Raw genomic sequence first — 12,763 nt, forward strand, 5'->3', positions numbered from 1 at the left:
CTTCCGTAAAGCAGCAAAGGCAGGGCCAAAGGTAGCTTTGACCTCCACACGGTCTCGGATCCAGGCTGGCAGCTTTGCCAGGACAGGTGGACGGGCATACCGCTGGTCCAGGAGCACTATGCTGGCAAAGTCCTTCTGGTGCCTGATGGCCCTGCCTGGATGAGCACAAGTTGGGGCTCTGATTAAACCTACCTTCCCGATAGCGTATTTCTATTGTGTCCTTTCCCAGCCCTCAGACTGGAGAGATGGCATGTAAAATCCCATCCTGTGACCTCACTCTTCACCCATCCCTCCCCAACTGTTCATCCTGATAGCTAGGACTCATCCCTGCTTACCTATAGATTGGTTGACAGCCTTCATACATAGATTCTCCACCAAAGCTTTTCCTGGGGAGCCCTGACCTGGGGTTCGAGGCTGGGAAGGGCAAAGGAGATGACCTATCAGAACTGTTTCCTGCCTCCTGCCTCCTGCCTGCTGTTCTGAGAAAATGACACTGCCAGGCTTTGAGCAGGACCAGTCGGCTTCATGAGCACAATGCCAGCAGCTGATATAATGAATGTCAGGAGAAGCTCAAGAGGGTATGGAGGATGCTGCCATCCCTCTGGAGCAAACAGGAAACGCTGGCACATAGTAAGGGGCAATGGGGAAGTCACAGAGTACCTTAGCCCTAGAGGCCACAGAGCTCTCCCCCGCCCTCTCCCCTCATTCTCCAGAACCCTGGAGGTACTTACAAGGGTCTGATCCAGGTAGGCCATTTTCTCTTGGAGCTCTGGAGACTTGATGTTGGGGTAGGGCATGCCCACCATAACCACACACCTGGTGGGGAGGCACACAGGAGCCAAAGGCACCTGGGGTTTTCAAGGCCCAGGATGAAGGGCTGCGTCCTCACCCACATGTCACAGCTCCTGCATCTACCACTCCTGCTGTCCTCAAGCTGTGCTCTGTGGCTCTCCTCCCTCCCCACCTTACACCTACCACCTGGAAAGGGGTTTTTCAGCTAAGAGATCCAATCTAGGCCAAGGAATTGAGTCCTGATAGTTACTATCTGCCTAATTTTCCAACTGGCCTCAAAGGGCCAAACCCAAAGCTGCCGAATCACTTCCCCATGCAGCTGACTGCGCAGTTAGCCCAGGTGCAGACTCAGATGGCAGCAGATTGCAGGGGGGCGGGCAGCTGCTTGAGGTGAGGAGTGAGCAGGGATCAGAGTCCTGGGAGATGGGAGGCCCACTGCTTACCGGCCGAGGTCGTCGGAGAAGTTGATGCCTTCACTCATCTTTCCTCCGACCACTGAGAGCAACAGGGCCCCTGTCACCATGCCTCCTGCCTGGCCATGGCACTGCGGGAACAGACCAAAGCTGGGATGCCATCCAAATGTTTTCGGATGCCAACCCACATGTCTGGACCCAAGGCCTGAGATCCACCTCTCACCTGAATGCACCTGGAATACTCTGTCAACACCTGTTCCACCTGGTTTGCTCTCTTGGGTTCCTGAAATACCTGAAAGTAAACAGATGTCTCCCAGAACAGGGTTTTAGGATGCCTGGTTCACGGGTCTGCCCCAGGCAGGAGAACTCTGTGGGCTTTGGGGACTCCTCTGGGCAGTGATCAGGGATTAGAAGTGGGAGAAGCCTCCATATGAAATGCCCAACCATCTGGTTTGATGTGCGTGAGAAATCCCAGGAGGAACTGTTCCCACAAGTGGAAGGTCCAACTGAGGGGTCACTCACCTTTTTCCTGACAGCCAGGCGGGCCAGCAGGCCACTCTTGTCCCAGTGGGCATGGACCTGGCGTTGGTACTCATAGGAGGGGAAGAAACAGATCACTCCTCCAGGGACCACATTGCACAAGTTACAGAGGATGCGACCTGTCTCTTCCATCTAAAGAGAGGAAGACAAGGGGCCCTCCATGGGGCAACTCCTGAAGCCACACCCAAAAAAAGGCTCCTACCTTAGGGCTCAGAACCAAGTAAAGACCCACAGGTGAGTGTGGTCAGGGAGGCCTATGGCCAGGTGGCGCCCCCTGGCTGGGAATCACAGATTGGAATGTGTCACCCTCCCTACCAAGCACACCCAACTGACGCTCCAGGCCACTGGCAGCATCTGCCACACAGCAGTGCGAGCACACTGAACTACACCTGTTACTGGTGTGTGCCGGGTGCTCCTTTCCCCAGCTCTCAATGTCCTGTGAGCAGATGGTCCTGTAAGCACCATCTATGACAAATTGGGCACTGAAAGCCCCAGGCGTGCCACTAGAGAAGTGCCCCCAGTACTTGTATCCCTGAGAGGCAGGGCCCGATATAACCAAATGGCAAGAGAACCAAAGGAAATGGTTTCTCATGAGCTTCATCCTAAAGGGTTGACTGGAGGTGTCAAGAAAACTTTTTTCTAATCCACACCCAAGGACATGCCTTTCACTGATTTTAGAGGGAAGGAGGAGAGAGAGAGAGAAAAACATCAATTAATTGCCTCCCATATGTGCCCCTACCAGGATCGAACCTACAACTTGGGTATGTGCCCTGACCAGGAATTGAATCCGCAACCCTTCAGTGCATGGGACGATGCCCCAACCAACTGAGCCACACCCACCAGGGCAAGAAAACTTACTTAGCAGCCTCAGGGGCAAGGGGTGTGGGGAAAGTCAGACCCCTTCCTGGATAAACATCTAGATACTGTTCATCCTGTGCCAGCTCTGTGTGGGAAGACCCTATACTAATTTTCACAACACTTAAATACTCAGGACTAGCCAGTGTCCCCACCCCAGAAATCTCTCTTCCACACTGGCAAAGGCAGTGCTGAGGCAGGCTGGCTGGTACTAACCATCTGAGGCAGCTCTCTTTTCAAGTATGTGAATTCCAGCTGCTGGTTGGAGGGCCCACTGCAGATGACGAGGGGCAGGATGTTGTCTGGAGGGATCACATGACCTAGGAAGAACCAGTGAGGGGCTTCAAACTGGAGCTGCAAGGCAGAGTCCAGAAAGAGCACTGCCCAACCCTTGCCTTCCAGACTAGGAGTAGCAATTTATAACATTCACCCACCCGTTTCCACAAAACAGCAATGCTCAGGCCTCTCATGTAGATGGAGGGGGCACAGAGTATGAGAACACAGAGATGGTGAGCTCACCAGACAGCTAGCAAAGGAAGAGACGCCTATCCCATGGTCTCCTCGGCCCCTTAGGCCTGATAACAGCATATGGCTTGATTATGACAACACAGGGCCATAATGTGACTATGTGGCCCTTTCCACCCTGGAAGTGGATCCTCACCACAGGAAAACTCCACCAGTCGCTCGGCTTCCACCCCAGCACATGCCAGCAGCTGCTCCCGAAAGTCAGATACCTGGAGACCACAACGTCAAGGCTCTATGACCTCCTGGAGGTCCAGGGACAGGGACCTCAGGTCTGAGCAGGCAGGGGTGTTGGCAGGGAGAGGAAGAGAGAAGCACTTGGAAAGAGAGAAGTCTGGGCAAGGAGGCAGCAAGTACATAACAGAAAACAGGTAAAAGGAAAGGCTGATAATAAATTAGCAAAAAGGACAAACAATTTAATGACACCCAGTGTTGGCAGTCTCATTTAAACTATTTGTGGGAATAGCAAAGGAAATTAGGCAAATTTGGCACAGTGGTTGTTCAGCCCTGGTATGCAACACAATCACCAGTGGGAATTTAAAAAAATATATACAAATAAATAAATAAATAAATAAATACACACACACACGCACGCGCGCACGCGCGCACGCGCGGCCAGGCCCCAGCCCAAACTATTGAATAAGAATCTCTAGGGAGAGGAGTATGTTTTTGTATTTTTAAAGAGCTCCATCCAGGTTTTTCACCTATCAAATTGGCAAATCCAAAAGTTTGATCACTGTGTGGAGAAACAGGCATTCTGATACATTGCTGGTGAGCTACAGAATAGTACTACTGCAGCCAGAGGGGGATCTGACAATTGAACAAATTAGATACATTTTGACTTGTTAACCCAGCAATCTCATATCTAGGAGTCTCTCCTGGAGATACAGCTCAACAAACCAAATGACACATATGCAAGGATATTTCTTGGGAAGTTATTTGTGAGGGCAAGACTGTCCTTCCAGAGGGACTGGTCAACTGAGCTATGCTGCATCCACCCAAAGAAAACTATGCAGCCAACAAAAGGATCCCTGTGTGCTGATATGGAGTGATCACCAGAACATGCTGGTAAATAGAAGCTGATTATGCCATCTTTGATGTAAGTAAGAAAGCAAAGGAAAAAAGAGTAAGTACATGCACCTGCTTATTTTGACAAAAAAATAAAACATGGATCAGTGAAAGGATAGCAGCGATAATACATGCTTACCTACGGAATGGGGAACAGGCTGGGAAGGGATGGAAGTGAGACTTTCTGATCTTTTTATACCATACAGATTCGACTTTTGAACCATACAGAGGTTTACATATTTAAAAAACAGAATTAAGTCAACAAAAAGGCAAACTCTAAAACTGAAGACAAACAGAAACAAAGGAAGCCTAGCTATCTATCAAATTCACAACATAAGCTCACAGAAAAGCCTGATACCAAGTGGCTTCACATCCATGGTGACACATATCCTTAGCAGGATATACTCAAAGGAAAAAAAAAAAATGCAAAGAAAACTTTAATCAATAGGTTATTGTTAGAATATTGGTATTATATTTTTGACACTATTCTAAGTATATTGTGGGAGAGGGCAAATAACTATGTTAATATAAGAAACCAAAAGTTTAGCTCAAGAAAATGAGATACAGCACAAGGTTAAATAAATTGACTGATTTTGACTTAGGAATATCAATATGGACTCATGATGTCTGAAAACATACTTCCTAGGTCTGTACTAAAAAGGCCCATAAACAATAATTACCTGGGAACACTGCACACACCCCAGCACCCAGATCTTGGTTTCTAATACACATCCCCAATAAAGGAAACTAGGGCACCTTGGAGAAATAAATGATTCCAGATCTGGGGCAAAGAAAGCATCAGGTGGCCTGGGATGTTTTGTTCTGCCAGAAAGCAGCCTTCCAAGACTAAGAGGGCCACATCAAAGGGACCAGAGCCCGCAAGGGGGCTCCCACAGGCCACATTTGAGACAATCTGAGCATCAACCCATAATGACTATAAATTATTTTAATACATGAATGAAAAAAACTGCAAGTCTATACACATGAAAAAATGGAAAAATAATAAAGCTACAGGGGTGATCTAACAGGCAGCTGAGGTTGGGAACAGACTGCTTGAGGACGCTGAGTAGCTTTTCATGCAGTAAGTCCTGTTCTAGGACGTTTCTTACGGAAAGAACCACTGTGCAGGGACTGGTTATATGACCCTTTATTGTTTTAGAAATCACCTAAAAACCTAACAAAAGAAGAGTGGTTACATAAAATATAATATATTCATGTAATAGGATAAAGTACAGCCAGAGTATGGCAGAATAAATGCTTATTTGCTGACAAGAAAAAAATGTGCATGTCATTTCGTTGCTGAGTGAAAAAAAATAAATTGTAACAACATATACAGATAATACCATATTTTTGTCTTTAAAATATGTATGTATGTTGTAAAAATTACACATATGAAGACTATTATAATGATATGCACCAACATGAATCTTTTGCTGGTAAAATTATGACCCTTTTTCCTGTTTTTGCTCGTCTCTGCTTTCTACAATGGAAATATAATACTTTTCTAAAAATATATTTAAATTTATAAAAGAGAGGGAAGGTTTTATCTGTGGTGGGCACAGGAGGGCATGGCACTAAGGTACCAGAGTGAGAAGAACAACCTCTAGAAGGACTTTCTCTGGAAAAGTATGATGCCACTGTATGGACACATGACACACAGGAGCAGTGGCAGTGCCCCATGTCCCCACAGCCTGAAAGGCCCAGGGTAGTGAGACAGTACAGCAATGCCACCTGGTGGACAATGCTTGGCCTGCTCAAGCCAACTCCTTTCTGATTTGGGAACCTAAGGCCTGATTGTTCACCCTTCCCTTGTCACTGTCCCATCCACACCCGGGCACAAGAGGCTGGGTCTGGTGTCCTTACCGGCTGCATGGTGCCCCCGGCAATGACCACTGCCCGGCATTCCTTCACCACCTGGGCAAAAGGCACAGCTGGATTCAGCAGCAAGAATTTCAGGCTGCTCTGACTGAGGCTGCCTGATAAAAAGACAAAAGACAAGGGGAGGCAAAGGGGACCTCCAGCTGGGTCCATGTAGGAGGCACAAGAAATATCACTTTCTCTTTAAATTAAATCCCACTTAATCTCCGGGACAACCCTGAGGTAGACAGTACTATTAGTTCCCTTTTCGCATGAGGAAACTGCGGCTCAGAGACAAAGAAACTGGTCCAAGACATGCAGCTCGTAGGGGATGGAACCAAGACTCAAACCAGAGCTCGTTACCTTAGCCATTAGGCTACGTGGCTTCTCTCCCATCCTTGCCAGAAATGACCGACCATCCCATACATCTGCATCCCTCCTCACTACCCACACCACCTGCCCAGGTCACCACCCTGTTTCCTCGTCCTGACCCAGGGAGGTGCCGGGACTGAAGCAAAGGCTCCTTTCATGCTCTGGCCTCCCAGCTCCAGGAGCCCAGATTACCTTGGCGGCTCAGGATGACCCTGCCGTCCTGGTTGGCAGTTGTGAGAGCTGCAAGGAAGCCTTCGATGTGCATCAGCGGGGAAGCAGGCCGTGGTGCCCTGGCCTCCCCCTCCTCCACAGGGGCTGTGGGAGCTACACAGAGCAGAAGGAAGAGTCTGGGACCACGGACAAGGCCAGCCAGAGGGCCTCCCTGCAGTTGGACTAAAGCAGTTTTCTGGGGAAGATGAGTCCATGCATGAGGGAGGAACATTCTCACCCAGGGCCTGCAGCCCAGCCCCCACCCTCCTGACTCACCTTCAGTAACCCCGGGCTGCAGGCTCTGTAGGAAGTGCTGGAACCCAGCCAGTCTGGGCTGCTCCTTGGGGGGCATAAGGACTGCCCCATACCTTTCTGTGAAGCCAAAGAGCTGAGAAGGAATGAGAACAACAATGACGAATGAAGGCAGCAGTAGCGAGGGAGTCCGGGGTGGACAAGAGGCTCCCCACTCTCATCTGCATCTCAACCAGCCCCTCCACCCCCACTGCCCCAACACCACACATTTTGGCAGCCTCTACCCACCCCAGCAAGGCTGCTCCACAGTGAAGGCAATGGAGATGAGAGTGACTCTGAGTTACCACAGGGCAGGAGAGAGAAAGGCAGTGTGAGGGCAGCAAGCAGGGGCGCTGCTGGACCCCACCTAGGCCCCAAGGAAGGGCAGCCGTACCTTTCTGCTGACCATGCTCTTCTCACAGTAGCGCCGCACCTGCAAAACCAAACCCACCGTAGGCACATGGAATACTCAATCAGGCTGGAAAACAAAGATAACCACTTTCCAAAACCCAGGGAGCATGAGTCACCACCACCTCCCAAGAAGCTCAAAGCCTCCTGAGGCCAACCATGTCACCCTCTGAGGTCACTCCTCCCCCACTGTTTCCACACCACATGGTACTCTCCCACGAGAGCCTCTGCCAGGCCCCGAGGTGGCCTCCTCACAAATAGGTATGCATGGCTCCAACCCTCCCAAAGGCATTCGGTGAGGGCTGTCCCCTCTGCTTTCCTTCATCATGATAGCACCTAAGCTAGACCTTTGAAGGATTAAGAGGGGTTTTTTTTAAGTCCTGTGAGCAAAGGCACAAAGGAGGTGAAGCCTGGGACTTGTTCAGGCAACAACTGGAGGGCAGTTGGCTGATGTGTAGGTTGGAATGCAAGGTGATGACTTTGGAGCCTCTAAAGAGTTCTGAAAAGAACGGTGTCTTTCCATTAAGATTCACTAGGCTGCAATTTGTAAAAGCCATTAGAAGGCAGAAAGAATGAAGTCAAGACAACCAGAAAGAAGACAAAAGAAAAAGCCTGAGCTGAAGTAGCAGCCATGGAAATGAAAAGGTGGGATAAATTCAACAGCTATTTCAGGCTATTGGGTCTGGCAACTGTTTGGATGAGGGACCCAATGGAAGAAAGGACTCAAAGATGACAGGACTGCCAGCCTGTTTGAAGGGGCTAATGGCAGTAACCATGACCCGTTAGGGGCAGGCTGGTTTGAAAAGGAAAGGCACGATGGGAAAAAAGCAGGGTCTTGAGTCTGTGAGGCTGGGTCCCATGCCAGCTCTGCCATGCACCATTTGTTCATGTGTGGCCTGTGTGTGGTGTCCTTGTTGAGCCTTGGTTTCCTCTGCTCTAGAATGGTGATGGCACACCCTACCCTGGAGTCACAGAACCTGGTGCACCGCCTCAAACACAGTAATTGCTCTGTTACTGTTAGGAAACTAGAATCATAAGGCTGTGAGTCTAGCAACAGTGGCTGTACGCCACCTGGGAGAGCACCGAATACATAGGCCTGGAACAAGCGAGGACCTGAGGCTGCAATCACACAGCTGGAGTGGAAAGACAAGAATGGTTAAGCAGAGTGGCCCGCTATGCCCTCCCTCACCTCAGCCTAACAGCAGGATAATGCTCACAAAATTATCCTCCTGCTCGGTCCAGCAGCCCAAGGCAGACTGCGCCCTAAGAAAGATGGAGCAAGGCGGAGGGCCGGGCGTCTCTAGTTGTGCTTACTAGGTACAAAGGAAGGCACCTTTTCTCCCTCATATCTATGACCCTTTGGCCCTAGTTGAGGACTTTTTTTGCTGACACACTGCTTTTTTAAGGGTTAATGGCATGTCTGTGCTGTAGACCCTCAGCCCTCTGGACTACCTGAGGGCAGAAGGAATTTACTTTTTATTTCTTCCACAGTGTTAACATAGCGTTCTGCCCACACGTGGTGGTAAGGATAAGATGTGATGAGCTAATGTGAACAGGTAAAACCTCTACCTTGAACAGGTTGATGTTGTCGATCTGGCTCTGAAAGAGGAAGTCATTGATGGTCTTCAGCTCTGTCCCTAAGGGTAAACAAACAAGAGCCTTGGGGTCCTGCTCTGAAGACTGAAGGTTTGGGGTCCCAGAGGGAAGCTCAGAACTGGCTCAGACCAGCTCTGGGCCCATGAAGACCACCCTCTTACCTGTCTGTGAGAGGCTCTGTGTATTGGGATTTTGCTTAATGTTCCCTAAAAGAGAATTGAAACAGGTCAGGATGGTGGTCCTCTGGCCCACCATCTTCTCACACTCTACACTGTGCTAGTCAAGTAAGAACATTTGTATTCGAACAGACTTTTTGCTATTTTTAGAACCCCTAGACCCCCACTGAGGACAGGCGGTTGCAGGAAGCCCCAAAGTCTGACCCACATGTGTGATATGTAAACAAGAAAGATGGAGCAAGGCAGAGGGCTGGGCATGTCTAGTTGCGCTTACTAGGCCCAAGGCCTTGTGATTTCATTCTTTCCACACCTCCTCCAAGGAGGCAGGTACAGAGCAGCCACCCCATTCTGCACTGTGACAATGGCAAGGCAGAGATGGAAGCGAAGAGCACCAACATGAGACAAAACCCCTCCAGAACACACACACCCTGCCCGCCGCTGGCATCGTGGACTTCCACTTCTATGAAAGCCTTCAAAGAGATCCCCGAGGAAAGAAAGAGGTTCTGCACAGAAAGCTGGAAAGACGAATGGGAACTGGAGCCAGCGGGTTCTAATTCCCTTCACTGCGCTCAGGAACCAGAGGCTCTCAGCTTTCATTCACTCATCTGTCACTGAGGGTCAGCATGCCCATGCTGCCTTCCTCACAGGAGAGCTCCAAGTTGTTATCACTAGTCCATAAAATGTCATACAATTGCATTATATTATATTTTATATTATATTTATTATAATATTATATTATTACCACCTCAGAACAGTGGCAAATAAACCAGGGTTCTAAAAAAAATCAATACAACTATGCTATAAAAAATGAGAATTTTTCTGAATCAAAAGCCAAGACAATCTGAGGACACAGAAAACCCAGATGCCCTGATGGTGTCCAGAGAACCAAGTCCAGTGACCTGAGCTTAGGACAGGCACAGTGCTCCTTACCACCCAGCACAGTCACAAACTTCTCCAATAGGTACAGGATCTGTTTGATGTACATCAGGTTCTTGGCCTTCAAACGTTTCCTGAGGACAAACCAATGGGCAGCAAGTGGGGTTACTCCAGCACCTTCCCTTATAAGTGCCCCAAGCTGAGGCCTTTCTGTCTGGTGTCTTTCAAACTGGGTCATGAGCTACTAAACACTCTCCCAGGAAAAGAGGCCAGCCATAGCCCAAGGTCTTCAGAGCCAGGCGCTGGGTCCTGAGTACCCTTGGCCTATGTGGGTGCACCCACGCCATGATGAACCAAGAGACAGCAACACGATGGGCCATTCTGCACGGTGCCCAGCCAGAGATGCCAACCCAAGTGCTTCCTCTCAGAGGCTGGCTTAGGGGTGCTGAGGCTGAGCAGGATTTTCCCTTCCCCCTCGGGAGGTAGTGTCTCACCTGTATCGTTCCATGTACTGGAGCAACTGGGAATGTGCCTGGCAGAGCTAGGGAGAGAAGAAATGGGCATGAAGGCAGATGAGACTCTAGGCAAGTGGCCCAGGACTGTGCCAGGGACTTCTTAGATTGTGCCTAGAAAATGCCAATCCAGGACACACAGGAGGCAATCAGTGTGAGGGGAGTAGGGCTGATACAGACAAAATGTGTGGGTTTTAAAGGCCCTTAGGCTGGTGAGACCTGACAGAGGGAAAGGAAGACAGGTTCTGCTGCAGTGTCTACTTTGTGCCAGGGAAAAAGCAAAAGGCTGAATCTGTCCCAGGCAGGGAGAGGTAATGAAGCTCCCTGCTAGTTTTTACTGGGGTTGGAAAAGACATGTTACCTACTAAGAGTGATAGTTCAAGGTAATCATCACATCCTGGCCTAAGGTCAACCCAGGCATTGGTCAATAGAGGCGGTGGGATGTCATGTGGGTTTCAGGGTCACAAACCAGGGGCCAAATCCCAGCTCCCCACTTACTAGCTGTGTGACCTTAGGCACTGCTTAAATCTCTCGAAATCTCTGAGTTCTCAATGTAAAATAGGAATACCAGCCCAGTGTAGAACAGGTGTGAAGATCAGATATACCTCCTATAGTGCATGGCACATAATAGGTAATAAATAGTTTTCAGAAATCTTGAGCATTCCTCAGTTAAATCCCCTCAAAGCAGTACCAATAATGACACCCAGCTACATGAGGACCCTGCTTCTCTCAAGCCATGATCATGGAGAAGCAGTTAGTAGCATCCTGGGCTAGAGGGGCTCAGAACACAGGCCAGTGACGATCAAGGGCACAAGCCCCTTTGCCTGAGCAGGATCCCATAGTTCTGAAATCCACTGGAAAGCAGAGTCACCTCTCATGAGGCCACTGCCTTGACGCAGTGCACCTCCACCAAGCTCTATCTCTGGAGGAATCCAAGGTCTAGCAGTTAGAGAAATGTCCCTTTGCCCCATGACAAGCCCTGGCCCAGGCACGGAGAGGCCGACCTACCTGGGAACCGCTGACCTCTGTACTGTGGATGCCTGTGATGGTGTCGATCAGGTTGTGCGCCTCGTCGATGATCACTACCTGGCCCTGTAGCCGGATCCCTGCAGCCTGCCGGGTGGCCGTATGCAGCAGCATCTGATAGGGCAGCACCACCACCTGGGAGGAGATGGTGGCCACGTGAGTGGTGGTGCGAATCACTCCTACAGCATCTCCCAGCCTGCTCTAAGTTCGTGGTGTGAACAGTTTTATTTCCTGCCCAGAACAGGTGTAGAGAGAAAGCTGTAGTATTGTACTGTGCTTCTAGCAACAGACTCTTTCTTCAAAAGTTCTATGTGGAACGTCAAATATATGAAACAAAAGTGAAGCTGACCTGACTTCTGATTGAACCAAGGGCAGGGATGGGGGCCTGGGAGTGGACCCCTGCTGCTTAGCCTTGTCCATGCCCCCAAGGTAGCCCCTGAGGCACCTAGGTTTCCTCAAAACACTGAAAAACACTGGTGTACCAGAAGGTAGCCCAGGGTTCTGGTCCTGGAGCTGCCACTTCCCAGCTGTGTGATTCTAGGCAAGTCATTTAACCTGTATGAGCCTCGTTTTCCTTATCTGTAAAATGTACTTGATAAACTCTAAAATAGGGTTAAGAAGTGGGGTTGGGGTAACAAAAATAAAAACACTCCATAAATCTTTTAGTGGCTCTGGTGCTATGACAACTTTCCAGTTAAAAGGATACTGATAAACAAAGTGAAGATCCAGAAAACTAGAAATTTAAGACCCAGATTTTACTATGGTTCCACTACTCACTTGCTGTGGAAATAGATAAACCACTTAACCTTTCTGGAACCCAGTGTCCCCAGGTGTAGAATATGGAAAGTATCTGCTTTAGCCAGTTCAATGGTATACCATAAAAGCAAAAATGAGACTTTGAAAAGTGCCTTAAGTCAAGGTCATGAAAACTTCAGGACCTCTTACTGCACTGGCAGTGTCTATAATGATAACCCTCCGCTGTGCGAACAGATCCTGGGAAGGGCACGAGAGCGCTGTGAGGCTGGGAGGGCTCCTGGATTTCTCTGAGTCCCACACACAGAGGTCAGGGTAATAGACTGATGAGCAGTTAGTGCCAGGTAAAATTATTACTAACACAGTTCCCTGCGTCTTTTGAAATTGACATTAACCTTTTCTTGATTATATGGAATTCTCCACAAATAATATCCTATTTCCAAAAGTCACTCAAATGAAGGAAGTAGCAAGAAAACAATTAAATCATACCCACCAA

At 49.1% G+C, this 12,763-nt stretch overlaps 1 protein-coding gene across 6 annotated transcripts in view; it reads right to left on the reverse strand.

Moving 5' to 3' along the window:
* The window catches only part of DDX11 (DEAD/H-box helicase 11), a 35,581-nt gene that overhangs the window by 1,135 nt on the left and 21,683 nt on the right, over window positions 1-12,763 (reverse strand). For 2 of the 6 annotated variants that reach the window (XM_081125361.1, XM_081125362.1), the window contains exons 11-27: window positions 11,497-11,649; window positions 10,471-10,517; window positions 10,031-10,110; window positions 9,086-9,130; window positions 8,898-8,965; window positions 7,315-7,353; window positions 6,906-7,017; window positions 6,612-6,743; window positions 6,054-6,166; window positions 3,262-3,334; window positions 2,817-2,920; window positions 1,728-1,877; window positions 1,429-1,497; window positions 1,236-1,336; window positions 732-816; window positions 336-414; window positions 1-155 (exon numbers count right to left, since the gene is read on the reverse strand). In XM_081125361.1, the coding sequence (XP_080981487.1) occupies window positions 1-155; window positions 336-414; window positions 732-816; window positions 1,236-1,336; window positions 1,429-1,497; window positions 1,728-1,877; window positions 2,817-2,920; window positions 3,262-3,334; window positions 6,054-6,166; window positions 6,612-6,743; window positions 6,906-7,017; window positions 7,315-7,353; window positions 8,898-8,965; window positions 9,086-9,130; window positions 10,031-10,110; window positions 10,471-10,517; window positions 11,497-11,649 (1,605 nt within the window). Of the gene's footprint in view, window positions 156-335; window positions 415-731; window positions 849-1,235; window positions 1,337-1,428; window positions 1,498-1,727; window positions 1,878-2,816; window positions 2,921-3,261; window positions 3,335-6,053; window positions 6,167-6,611; window positions 6,744-6,905; window positions 7,018-7,314; window positions 7,354-8,897; window positions 8,966-9,085; window positions 9,131-10,030; window positions 10,111-10,470; window positions 10,518-11,496; window positions 11,650-12,763 lie in introns of all 6 variants that reach the window. The other 4 variants (XM_081125364.1, XM_081125360.1, XM_081125365.1 and 1 more) reach the window with 4 other exon arrangements.

Source organism: Miniopterus schreibersii (genome assembly GCF_964146895.1).
Source record: "Miniopterus schreibersii genome assembly, chromosome: 2".
Lineage (NCBI taxonomy): Eukaryota > Metazoa > Chordata > Mammalia > Chiroptera > Miniopteridae > Miniopterus > Miniopterus schreibersii.